Source organism: Mustela nivalis (genome assembly GCF_964662115.1).
Source record: "Mustela nivalis genome assembly, chromosome: 17".
Classification (NCBI taxonomy): domain Eukaryota; kingdom Metazoa; phylum Chordata; class Mammalia; order Carnivora; family Mustelidae; genus Mustela; species Mustela nivalis.
In genome coordinates this window covers 30,181,932-30,195,419 of record NC_139036.1, presented here as the reverse complement: position 1 = coordinate 30,195,419, position 13,488 = coordinate 30,181,932, and the positions used below count along the sequence as shown (strand labels likewise).

At 42.6% G+C, this 13,488-nt stretch overlaps 1 protein-coding gene across 2 annotated transcripts in view; it reads right to left on the bottom strand.

The window, feature by feature from the left end:
• TEX14 (testis expressed 14, intercellular bridge forming factor) overlaps positions 1-13,488 on the bottom strand; it is a 118,715-nt gene that overhangs the window by 78,892 nt on the left and 26,335 nt on the right. For both annotated transcript variants that reach the window (XM_082705875.1, XM_082705876.1), the window contains exon 2: positions 13,043-13,179. In XM_082705875.1, the coding sequence (XP_082562001.1) occupies positions 13,043-13,178 (136 nt within the window). In that variant the 5' untranslated portion in view covers position 13,179. The remainder of the gene's footprint in view (positions 1-13,042; positions 13,180-13,488) is intronic.

Below are 13,488 nucleotides of genomic sequence, written 5' to 3'. Positions count from 1 at the left end.
ACTGACTGAGTTACCCAGGCACCCCCCTTTGTTTTTTAATTAGGAAAAAAATAACAAGTATAGTGTGCTTACTTTGGGGGTTTGGGGTGTTGGGGGTCTGCTTTAATTGGTAATTATGTATATATTCATATTATTTATAATTTTTGAATCTTAAATTTTATCACCTTTATTTTAAATATTATCAGGCCTATCTAAACAGAGACCACAACTTTTTCAGTTTTCTTCTTGGTGCTGCTCAGTATCAAAATAAATAAAATTCAATCTAAATAAGTTTTATTATTATTTGTTTAAATAACTTGCCAGGTGAGTCTGACAGGTTGCACACCTTTACCCACTCACCCCCCATCAAAAAATGGACTTAAATGTGATTTCTCTCATTAATTAAAAAAGAGACAAATAAAAAAAGAAACAAAACCCAAAAACCCTTATCATTTCTCCAATACGTTAATATGTTCCAGGCCTTCTACTAAACCCTTTACATAGATCACCCCATTTAATCTTAGAACTAACCCTCAGAGTCTGAGGAAATGGAAACTTAGAATGTTAAGTGGCTCACCCATGCCACAAGGCTGTCTCCTGCTGCCTTAAGCACTGACATTCCACCTTTCTGTATCTTGTAAGTTCTTATCTTCTCCCATGTAACCCACAAAAGAGGTTCTTTGTGTTTTGCCCAAGTCTAGAACTAGGTAAAACTTAATAAACTGACCTGACTAAAGTAAACCCATAAGTAAAGAAGTAGGCAGTAGAAGTACAGGGGGGGGGGGGGTTGCAGAAGTCACCAAGGAAGAAAAGGGGGAATCGGGGAATCGGGGTGCGCTGTCTGAGGAGCAGTGAGAAATAATTTAGGCATTTCTTACAAATGCTAAGAAAGGTTGACTGGGGATGAACTTTTTTCTTCTTCTTCTTTTTAGATTTTATCCATTTATCTGACAGAGAGGGAACACAAGCAGGGGGAGTGGGAGAGGAAGAAGCAGGCTTCCCAAAGAGCAGGGAGCCTGATGTGGGGCTCGATCCCAGAACCGCAGGATCATGACCTGAGCTGAACGCAGACCCTTCCTATTGATGGGAGTCAACTTAGCAATCAGAGGTGCTATGAAGAGGAAAAGGCTATGAATACAGCCTGTGTCCTGACTGGAAGATCTTTTGGCCATTTCCTGACAGACAACCACCATGTATTTTGCCTACTGAATAGCACTCAGCAACTCTGTAACAGATCAAAAAGAAAATGAGACCAAAACTCCTTTCATCAAGATTACTAACAGAGCGAGTCATCAACTTGGTACTCAGTGACAAGCTAGGCTTCCCTAAAGGAACCTGAGATCTTACCCTGCATAACTTAAACCCATGTGATATATACACACATACAGAAACACCGTACTTCTGAGCACCAAAAAGAGAGCGGCGAAAAGGCTGGGGGAGGGGAGGAGAACGTGATCCTTAACTATAAAATGTTGAAATAAGGAATTGGACTAACTAACCTGCTTTGAAAGTCCCTTCTAGGTCTGATATTCTTTTTTTAAGATTTTATTTATTTATTTGATAGCACAAGTATGAAGAGCAGCAGGCAGAGGGAGAGGGAGAAGCAGAATACCCGCCGAGCAGGGAGCCCCATGCGGAGCTCGATCCCAGGACCCTGGGATCTTGACCTGAGCCAAAGGCTGGTGCTTAACTGATGAGTCACCAAGGTGCCCCCTAACTCTGATATTCTCAGATTACCTTATTCATTTTTTCTTAACACTTCTATGAGGAGGCCAGATCTGAGCTATACATCTGCCTACCTGACATCTAGTTGACTCACATCTTGAATTGAATGTCTCAGAAGCATCTTGAATTCAACATGTCCAAGCTAGTCCTGCCTGCTCCCTAAAACTAGGCCTCTTCCAGTTTCCTACCTTGGTGTTGGTACCACTGCCCACAAACCGGTCCAGGAGCACAAAACAAGGGTTAGCTCTGACACCTTCCTTCACGCCAACCTGTCATAAGGCTGATAAGTTATCTCCCACATACCTTTCAAACCCCTCCACTGTTCTTCACCTCTACTATCTTCTTGGCTGGCCGAAGATCTTTCAGCTGGACAGAGCTTAACCTACACTCATCATTGCCCTTCTCCAATCCATTTCCCAAGCAGTGGCCTGGTTCCCTTTCAAATCCTTTTTTTTTTTTTTTTAATGTTTTATTTATTTAAGTAATCTCTACACCTTACATGGGGCTCAAACTCATGACCCTTACTTAGATCAAGATTTGCCTGTTCCTCCAAATGACCCAGCCAGGTGCCCAAGGAAGGGGTCTTTCGTTTTCTTTACTTTTTTTTTTTGGTAATTTCCACACCCAAAGCAGGGCTCGAACTCAAACTCAAACTCATGGCCCTGAGATCAAATCATGTGCTCTTCTGACTGAGCCAACCAGGTGCCCTCCTTTTCAAACTTTAAATCGAATTATGTCAACTCTGAGAAGCAATTCTCCATGTCTCTCAAATTTTTGTATATCAGCTTTTCTTCTGGAGCATCTACTCCAGGATGTCTGTATCATGAACAGACTTGGGAGCTAGAGACAGTGTCTACCTCCAGAGTAAAGAGCACGTTTGTTTCCTAGCCAAAACAATAAAGAATATTTCTCCCTCTGGGAACAATGTCAGGCAGGTTGTATGCCCATTATAAAAGACAGTTTCATGCTCTTGGCTTTCCAAAGCCTGTCTTCTGTCATGCAGCCTATGTTGTATACAGGCATACTTGGCCTTCTTTGTATCACTCTCTGGGAACTGGGGCTCCAGTACAAAAATTGTACTGAGCAATACTGCTATTGCTGGGAATAATAAATTGCCCTTTATCTCTGACCCAGGAATCTAGTATCCTGTGCCACCATCCACAAAACTGTGACAGGCTAACTTGATAGCTTGCAAATACAGTAGAACCTCAGATCTTGACGGTTACTTCACACACTTTCCTCTACCTTGCTGAAAATAGTTCACTGGCATCTCACTGCTCTCAGAAGGAAGGTGAAACACCTCACAATGGTTTCGAAAGCCCTATCTCGGCTCCCCTCTTGTCTCTCCAATCTCATGCTTTAGCTCACATTTCCAGTTCTCACTGTCCCACACTCACCCTCTTTCTTGGAGTCTCTTATTTGTTATGCTTCTACCAAAGAAGATCTTCCCACCTGTTGTTACCTTTGCTAGAAATACACTTCCTTGCCCTCTTTCCTCAGTTAACCTATGATACTGTGATATAATAAGAAATATGTATTTTGGGGGAACCTGGGTGGCTCAGTCAGTTAAGCAACTGCCTTTGTTTCAGGTCATGGTCCCAGGGTCCTGGGATCAAACCCACATGGGGCTCCCTACTCAGTGGGGAGCCCGCTTTTCCCTCTCCCCTTTGCCTGCCACTCCCCCTGCTGTGCACACACACTCTCTCTCTCTCTCTCTCTCTCTGTCAAATACATTAAAAAAAAGAAAAGGAAAGGAAATATGTATTTTGGTCTTCAACCTGACTCCTGACCAGAGCTCCTAAAACGTTTGTAAATTTCCTAAATAATAACAGTGTTAGGAGCATGTTTTGTTTTATTACTTGTCTTTGATCCTGGTTCCTGACATATTTCCTGGGTGATAGAAGCATCTTTTGTTCTAATTAGACTGCTCTTGGTGAGATTTAGGATGGAAGTTGGTTACCAGAAAGAAAAATCCAAGCTTGGAAATTTGAGGGGTGCCTAAGTGGCTCAGTCAAGTTAAGCGTCCAACTCATAATTTCAGCTCAGGTCATGATCTCAGGGTTATGCAATAGAGCCCCAAGCCAGACTCTGCACTGGGTATGGAGTCTATTTAAGATTCTCTCTTTCCAGGGAAGCCTGGGTGGTTCAGTTGGTTAAGCAGCTGCCTTCGGCTCAGGTCATGATCCCAGCGTCCTGGGTTTGAGTCCCACATCGGGCTCCTTGCTCGGCAGGGAGCCTGCTTCTCCCTCTGCCTCTGCCTGCCATTCTGTCTACCTGTGCTCTCTCTCTCTCTCTCTCTCTCTCTCTGACAAATAAATAAAATATTAAAAAAAAAAAAAAAAAAGATTCTCTCTTTCCAGGGCGCCTAGATGGTTCAATGGGTTAAGCCTCTGCCTTCAGCTCAGGTCATGATCCCAGGGTCCTGGGATGAAGCCCCGCCTCCAGCTCTCTGCTTAGCAGGGAACCTGCTTCCTCCTCTCTCTCTGTGTGTGTCTCTGCCTACTTGTGATCTCTGTCAAATAAGTAAATAAAATATTTAAAAAAAAGAAAGAAAGAAAGAAAAAAAAAAAAGCAGCTTGAAACTTTGAGCCCTACCCCATTCTCTGGGGAGGAGGAAGGAGCTAGATGTGGGGGTAATGATCTGTCATGTGTAAGTGATGAAGCCTCCAGAAAAATTCCTGAAGTATGAGTTTGGAGAGCTGCTGGGATGGTGAACACATGAAGGTGCTGGGGAGAGTGGCACACTTGGACTGGGAATGTAAGCTTCACACACCCTCCCCATACCTTGTCCTGTGCTTCTCTTCCTCTGGCTGTTCCTGAGTTGTATCCTTTTACAGTAAACTGGTGATCTAATAAGTAAACTGTTTTCTTGAGTTCTATGAACTGTTCTAGCTAATTAGCAAGCCCAAGCAATGAGTTGTGGAAACCTCTGACTTATAGTCAAGTCAGACAAAGTTTTGTGTAACCTGAAGACCCACTACTTAGGTCTGGTGTCCATGGTGTTGGGCAGAGTCAGTCTTGGGAAACCCAAGTACTTAAACTGTGGGATTTGATGCTATCTCCAGGAAGACAACATCAGAATTTAATCAATTTGTAAGACACTCACCTGGTGTTGGAGAATTGCTCAGTGTGGGGGGATAAAAACCCACATCTGATGTCAGAAGTATGGTGAGAGTAAAGAAAAAAAATAAGAGTTTTCCCTTTTTGGGTGCCTGGGTGGCTCAATCGTTAAGTATCTGCCTTCAGCTCAGGTCATGATCCCAGGATCCTGGGATTGAGCCTGGCCCCACTGAGCAGGGAAGCCTGCTTCTCCCTCTCCCACTCCCCCTGCTTGTGTTCCCTCTCTCTCTGTGTCTCTCTCTAGCAAATAAATAGATAAAATCTTTAAAAAAAAAAAAAACAAAACCAGCTTTCCCTTCCATCACTAATTTTTAAATTTTTAGATCTTGGGGAGTCTTCCTTTCTGATTCCCACACAGCTAGTACCCTTGCAACAGTTATGATTTTCTTTTTCTTCAGGTGATTTTGCTACCCTATGTTCTACCTCTAGATGGTGAGAGGAGGGACTCTTACTCAGTAACCATTGAGTCAGTCTCCAGCCTTTAGCATTGCACATGGCTAGGAATGTGCTCACTAAACACAAACCTATATGAGATCACGAAAAAGTAAATGACTGCTAAAAGTAGAAGAATATTAAATAAAGACTTGTGTTTCAGGAGAGGAAGAGAAATGGAACACTTTTAAATATATTGAAGAAGAAACTTTAGCTTAGAATACTTAGAAAGAGGGGCACTTGGTTGGCTCAGATGGTTAAGTGACTGACTCTTGATCTCAGCTCAGGTCTGAATCTTACAGTCTTGAGATCAAGCCCTGTGTTGGGCTGCACACTGGGCAAGGAGCCTAGTAAAAACAAAAAACAAACAAACAAACAAACAAAAAACTTTAAAGAACAGAGGAATAACCCCAAATACCCAAATTGTGTTCCAGGCTCTGAAAGGCCCCAGGACACTAACCAGTTCTTAGCATTTCCATCAAGTCAGAAAATTAAAAAAAAAAAAAAAAATTTTTTTTTTTTAAAGGACACTTTAAAAAATAAAAGGTAATTCCTGATTAGGCCTCTATTGAGGAAAGGAAACCCACACACACTTTGCTTATTGGGGAGATGGTTTAATGTGGCTACTCCCTCAGAAAAATCAGCAAACAAACTTTGCAAGCCAGCCCCTTCACAGAACGACTAATTTCCAGGGAGTGACATTAGATGTCATTTCTTTAAGAGCTCTGGATCCCAGAGTAGGAGGGAAGTTAGTGTCAGGTTTGTGTTCTGGGGAACCAGTTCAGTCCTCACTTAATGGCTGTGACATCTCGGGCAAATTCCTTAACCCTGTCAAAGAAAAATGGGTTCTCTCCCCAAACTAAGCACTGGGCAAACTGTATTCTGTGCCTCTGCTTGTAGCTTGAGAAAATCACTGTTGAGAGCAGCTGGGTTAAGATCAGAACCTTTCGTTGGGGCTTTGCTTCACCACTGTTTAACAGGCTCATAACAGATTTAACTGTAGGGGAATGAAAACTTGCTATTCCAAATAACTACAGATGTAGCCTCATCATTTGTTTCTTAGGTGTATTGTGTGTATGCCCCACTAAGAAAAATCCAAAACACCAAGTCTGGTAAAGATGTGGATAAACAGGGAGTCTCATTCATTGCTGGGGATGCAAAATGGTACAGCCACTTCAGAATACAGTTTGGCAGTTCTTACAAAATTAAAAATACTCTTACCATAAATTCCAGCACTTGCACTCCTTGGGATTTACTCAAAAGGAGTTGAAAATTTATGCCACACAAAAACTTGCACATGGTGGGGCGCCTGGGTGGCTCAGTGGGTTAAGCCCTTAACAAAGGTTAAGCCTTCGGCTCAGATCATGATCTCAGGGTCCTGGGAACCTGCTTCCCCCTCTCTCTGCCTGCTGCTCTGCCTACTTGTTATTTCTCTGTCAAATAAATAAATAAAATCTGGAGAAAAAAAAAAAAAACCTGTACATGAGTGATGCCTGTGTGACTCAGTAGGTTAAGCGTCTGCCTTTGGCTCACTTCAGGATCTCAGGGTCCTCGGGTCAAGTCCTGTATCAACCTCCTTGCTCAGTGTGGAACCTGCTTCTCCCTCTGCCTGCCACTCCCCCTGCTTGTGCTCACTCTATGACAAAGAAATAACATCTTAAAAAAAAAAAGAAAAAACTGCACAGGAGGGGCATCTGGGTGGCTCAGTAGGTTAAGCCTCTGCCTTCGGCTCAGGTCATGATCTCAGGGTCTTGGGATCAAGCCCCACATCAGGCTCTCTGCTCAGCGGAGAGCCTGCTTTCCCCTCTCCCTCCCTCTGCCTGCCTGTCTGCCTACTTGTGATCTCTCTCTGTCAAATAAATAAAATCTTTAAAAAAAACTGCACATGATATTTATATCACCTTTATTCATAATTGCCAGAACTTGGAAGCAACCAAGATGTTCTTCAATAGATGATGGATAAACATCATCTGGTACATCCAGACAATAAATATTATTCAGCAATAAAAATGAATGAGCTATGAAGCCAATAAATGACACAAAGGAACTTTAAATGCATGTTGCTAAAAGAAAGAAGCCACTCTGGAAAGGCTACATTCTTTGGTTTCAACTAAATGATATTTTGGAAAAGACAAAAACATAGAGACAGTAAAAAAAAAAAAAAAAAAAAAAAAAAAATCAGTGGCTGCCAGGGTTCACATAAAGGGATAAACAGGAGGAGGATAAAAGATTTTTACGGCAGTGAAATTATTCTGTATGATACTTAATGGTGGAAATAACATACATCTGTCAAAATCCAAAGAACTATATAACACAAAGAGTGAATCCTTTAACACACAAAGAGTGAAAGCTCACTATAAACTTCAGTTAATAATGAAAAAACTGAACTAGTGTAAACTCTGAACTTTAGCTCAACATTCACTAAAAAAAAAAAACAAACACCAAACCATGTGTTAAAACTATACATTTATTACGTGTGTGTGTGTATGTATTAAACCTGTGGTTTCACGGGGCGCCTGGGTGGCTCAGTGGGTGATCCCAGGGTCCTCTCACATCTCGCTCTGCCAAATAAATAAATAAAATCTGGAAAGAAAAACTGAAAGAAAGACAAAGAAAAGAAAAAAGAAAAGAAACGAAACTTAAACCGGGATGCTTGCAAGGTTCAGTGGGTTAAGCAACTGCCTTCAGCTCTTGTCATGATAGGAGCGTCCTGGGACACATAGGTCTCCTTGTCCAGCAGGGAGCCTGCCCCTCTGACAAATAAAATCTCCCCCTCGGGTCTTGACCCTAGGGTCCTGAGATCGAGATGGACTCGGCTCAATGAACAAATTACCACTCTACCCACGCTTTCTCTCTATCTGATAATCAGTGAGATAAATGATTTTTTAAGAAATTAAAATCAAACCACCAGCAACTAAGAAATGAAAACTACTTGTAAGAAACCTAAGAAGACATGAAACAAGTAAAAAACCCCTCTTTTTATACATAAAGAAGTAGAGACAAACCACTCAGACGGCACCCTTTCCCTCTTACCTTTCTAAATAGAAAGGCAGAACGATCATCAATGACAAAGAGCAGTTGCAAGTAAAACAACACCCAGAGTCAGCTTCACGCTCAGAAAAGGGTACTACGTCTCCTCCTCGTGGTTTTGGGTACTCTACACATTCAGAGAAACTTCTCTAGTAACAAACTATAGAAATGATCCCTGAAAGTATAGTCTTACTTTCAAATGCACGGCCTCGGTAAGTCAATGGCATCCGCACACTTTATACGCATGGTGATATTTTTGTCAACTCCTCTGCCAACTCACGCATCTTATTTTATATTTCAAGACAATTCGGTCAAATAGCAAAGCTTAAAACACCATTTTTTCGCCTGTAACTCTTCCAGCAACACTTAAATCAGTAACAAATCTCATTAGCATGCGGCTTCCTAGCAGCCAATCACACGCTGTATGCCTCTGACTCCAACGCGGAGGGATCAGTATTGCCCCGCCCACCACGCCCGGCACGACCTGGGTCTCGGACTCCAGGCTAAGAAAATGTTGACGCCACAGGTCAGCATCGGACTGTCTCTTCGCTTGCTACAAAAGTCTGCTGACTTGAAGAGACCAGTTCCCTTTGCCTTGAGAGAGAGGCGGAAGGAGGAGGCAAAGAGAGGGGTAAGAACTGGTGTACACTTCTAATACCACATAATAATAATCATAACCACGATGACTTATTGAATACCTACTTGATAACATTTTGATCCGTTGTTTCATTTCATCCTCTAAACAACTGAAGAAGGGTGTCATTACTTCCTCGTTCTTACAGATGCAGGCTATAACGTCATACAGCTGGACAAACCTAGATATGTCTGATACCAAATCAAATCCGGATTCTTTCTCCTAAGACAAAGTGGTCTTCCTCAGGAGGTCTAGTCTCCAATCAAATTAATTTCTCTAATGAAGCACTAAATACTTTATCACTTAAAGTTCAGTCCTGAATGTTTCACCTTTCTGGCTTGTAAACCTCAGAAGCAGCCTTTTATCTGTGGCAAAAGTTAATCCCAGTTTCTCCTCAAAGAACACATGTACCTTATATATGAAGTGTGTAACTTTTTATCACTAAATTTGTAAAAATACTTCTCCCCCACATCTTCTAGGATGCCAGGAAGCACAGTGCCATCTAGACATGTGGTTTTCTGAACCAACCACATTTTTCAGGGCTTCATAGTAACATGACTAAAAAGCATGAGATTCATCTTATCTAACCACTTCTAACACAATCTCCTCAGAGACAGTCAGATGCTCTGTACTTAAATTCTGTCAGAAAGGGACAGTGTTTGGGCAATCTGCCCAGGTCTGAGACATATCCCCATTTTCTTATATATTGAAGTTATAAAGTGCCTTCCAATCACTTTCATCCAAGAGCCTGTCTCTGGTCTGGACCCTTCCATATCTAACACTTTCCCATTGTCCATTCCTCCAGCATTTCTAGGAACCCCTCACCATCCATGCCATATGATTGCCTCTTAAGAGCGCACTCTCCAACTGCATGTGGGTCTATCACTCCAGCACATTCAGTTTTTTTTAAAGATTTTATTTTTTAAGTACTCTCTACACCCAGTGGGAGGTTTGAACTCACAAGCTGAAATCAAGTCACATGCTTCACTGACTGAGCCAGCCAGGCACCCCCAACTCAACTCTTTTTCTTTGTTAAGGTCCTGGCCTAAATAGAGCTTCCTGTAAGACTTTTCCCTTGAGTACTTCCCAGACAAGGAGGCTGAGATGTAGGTACTTCTTTGCCTCCTGTACTTCTCAGTAGTTTAATTACTTTTGTCTGCTGCTTGTACTGGGTTATACTCCTGGAAGGCATAGGCCACACATCTGTCCTTGGTATTGTTCTTTTTCTTTTTTTCTTTAAGATTTTATTTGTTTGAGAGAGAGAGAAAGAGAGCGCACAAGCAGGTAGAGGAGCAGTTAGAGGGAGAAGCAGGCCTCCTGCTGGGCAGGGAGCAGGACACAGGGCTCAATCCCAGGACCCTGGGATCAGTAATCTGAGCCAAAGGCAGATGCCTAACCAACTGAGCCACCCATGTGCCCCTGAACTTGGTGTTCTAATCTCACGGGTCAATTAATATACATGTAATTAAAAATGAATAAAATCTGGGTTGAGGTTTCTAGAACTCAGGAACTCAGCTTTTGGGTTTTAGAACTCATATAATCTAGGGGCGCCCGGGTGGCTCAGTGGGTTAAGCCGCTGCCTTCAGCTCAGGTCATGATCCCAGAGTCCTGGGATCGAGCCCCGCATTGGGCTCTCTGCTCAGCGGGGAGCCTGCTTCCTCCTCTCTCTCTGCCTGCCTCTCTGCCTGCTTGTCATCTCTCTCTGTCAAATAAATAAATAAATAAATCTTAAAAAAAAGAACTCATATAATCTATATAACTGAACTAAGTAGGATACAATCAGGAAACATTATTCCCCCTTTTACTGCCCTCAAGTATGCTCTTTTGGTTGGATCTCCTTTTCCCTTTCCGGAGAGGTATCTCAGGCAGATTCCTTAGTCTTTAAGTCACTTTGAGGCCTTCAAGCACAGTCTCATTTCAGGTAATAAATTGTCCAGTCCTGTTGAAATCAAAAACTCTTCCTTGCTCTTCCACTCGTCTGATTTTGAGGCTGTTTCTGGCAACTCTAGAGCTGGAGCGGGAAGACCAATAAGATGACAAGGGTCAAGGCCTTCAAACATAGCTGATCCTCTTTGTAGCTTTCGGCCTCTTCCTAGTGCCTGCTCTTCCGTGGGAGAGGTTAGTGGACCCTTCAGGTAACTCCACTCCACTTCGCAGTACCCTAATGTGGCCAGTGCCCTCTCCTGCTGACTTCTTGCTGTTTCTCCAGCCTCTGTTGGGATTCTTCCTGCCTTCATAGTGTGAAGTCCTTTAGATGATGATTCAGCTACTCTCTATAGAGTCTACTTACCCCACTAAGTGGTGGAAGTGTGTAGCTAATCCAGCTGGGGGTCTCTCAAGTTTACCCAGTCATCAAGGGCTGCTATTAGGAAGGAGGCAGATGGCAGTCCTCCTGACCTCTAAATTCCAGGTAACATGCCAGGTTCTCTTCACACCACCTTGGTGGCAGCTGGCAAAGGCTGACATTTCTACTGTTCAGCAGGCTGAGACAGAGACTCCCAACTATCCTGCTCGCAAGTTCTACAATTCTCTCTATAATGTTCACCTGAAGGACCTCTTATTTGGTTTGAAGCTGGGAAAGAAGGGGAAAAGCCACAGTTTTCTATTCCTGTGAATAATGTCTTTTAGAGAATCGTTTCCACTGACACTTCTACCACTACCCCATTGCCTTCTCCTAGGTAGGCCTGAGGTGGATGATGGAGTTAAAGATCCAAGGACCATTTTGGCCATCTCCTAAGAAGCTCTGGTTTAGACCGGCAGGGAACTTGTCACCTTGTCACCCCTTGTTCTCCACTCTGAAGCTTTAGATGAAATTCCAAGACACAGTTGAAATCCTGCTTCATATCCAGTTACACATGTCAACCCCATCACCTGCTATAGCTTAATGGCAAGAATCTGAAGATGCAGAATGTTCAGATGTCTAAGATATAAATGTTCTAATACTCTGCTTTTTACAATGGAGAGTGTGGATACAAGACAATAGAAGTCACAGCATACCTAAGCTGAACATCTATTTTTGTTTGTTTATTTGTTGTCTGAAAGAGAGCTTACACATACACAGAGGGAGAGGGAGAGGGAGAAGCAGACTCCCCGCTGAGCAGGGAACCCAATTAGGGCTCAATCCCAGGACCCTGGGATCATGACTGGGCCCAAAGGCAGATGCTTAACTGACTAAGCCACCCAGGCACCCTCTGAACATCCGTTTTCATGTTAACATGCACATGAATGTGTTATGGAATAAAATGCAAAATTTTGAGGGGAAAAAACCCAACAGGACCTTTCAAACAAATTACTGACCTCACTATCAGCTACTTCATCCATAGACTCTAGGGGTGGTACATGGAAACATTTGAGAACTTTCTGAATGAATTATTTTGTGGGATAGTTGGATCCTACAAAAATTGGAGTTACCTTTCTGGAAGTCCTCAGGAGTGTTTATGAAGTAAATGGAGAAACACTGCAGTGAAATTAGGTCACCCGGACTGTTTCACAAACAGCGGAGAGAAGCTTCATAAACCTCTCTTTATACTAAGAAGGGAGACAGGGAATGCAGCAGGACTTCTGGTTACTCAAACATCAACAACAAAACGAAAACAGGTCTGAATCTGTAGATCAAGGGCCAAACACCAGCAGAGGTTTTGTCCATGTATGGTTTAGTGTTTGTTCTTTTGGAGATTGCCTGAGCTACATTTGCTATTTCCATCTGCCTTGTGGGCTGAGCTGCCTGTAACGTCCAGCAGAAAAAACCCTAGAAACTAAAGCACCAAGTTCCTAGGAGAAGCAAAGAAGGGGAGAGCTGTGAAAGCTGCTCTAGTCACTCCACCACAGGCTTCAGAAGACTGATTAAAGGAGCAAAGGGAATTAGGCAGAATTAAAAGTGGATGGCTGGAGCCTGAGGAGAAATCTGGAGTCTAACAATTGGAAGACCTTATGGTTCCCTAGCACAAAACAAAACAGTCTCCAAACAACAATTTAAGACCTCTACTGTAGGGAAAATTTCATCTCAAATTTAACTTTCAATTTCCCCAAGAACTCAAAGCTTTATCAAGAACCTGATTTTCCTTCCAAAACTATTCAGAAATGTGAATCAAGTTGCATCTGCAATTTTAACACAGTGCTTACCTTTCTTAAGAATCTTTTTCACTTTCATATAGTTCCCTTGTTTGACATATTCATGAAGTTGCGCTTCCAAGGAGTCATTTCTTAAGGAACCAAGTTGAACAGGACAGGGAACTGGAAGATGAACAGCCCGAGACATCCTGTTCCAAAAGAAAACAACATGCTTATTTTAACTCAGTCAAGCCTTCTGGCTAAGATCAAGTACAGAAATGCAATGAAGCAACCTAGATTCTTTTACATTCATTTCCCTTCTTGTCTACTTTTATTTATAATGAACATGATTAGGGGAACAGTTACTGAAACTACAAGATTTTTTTAAAAAGATTTTATTTATTGGGGCGCTTGGGTGGCTCAGTGGGTTAAAACCTCTGCCTTCAGCTCAGGTCATGATCCCAGGGTCCTAGGATCGAGCCCCACATTGGGCTCTCTGCTTGGCAGGGAGCCTGCTC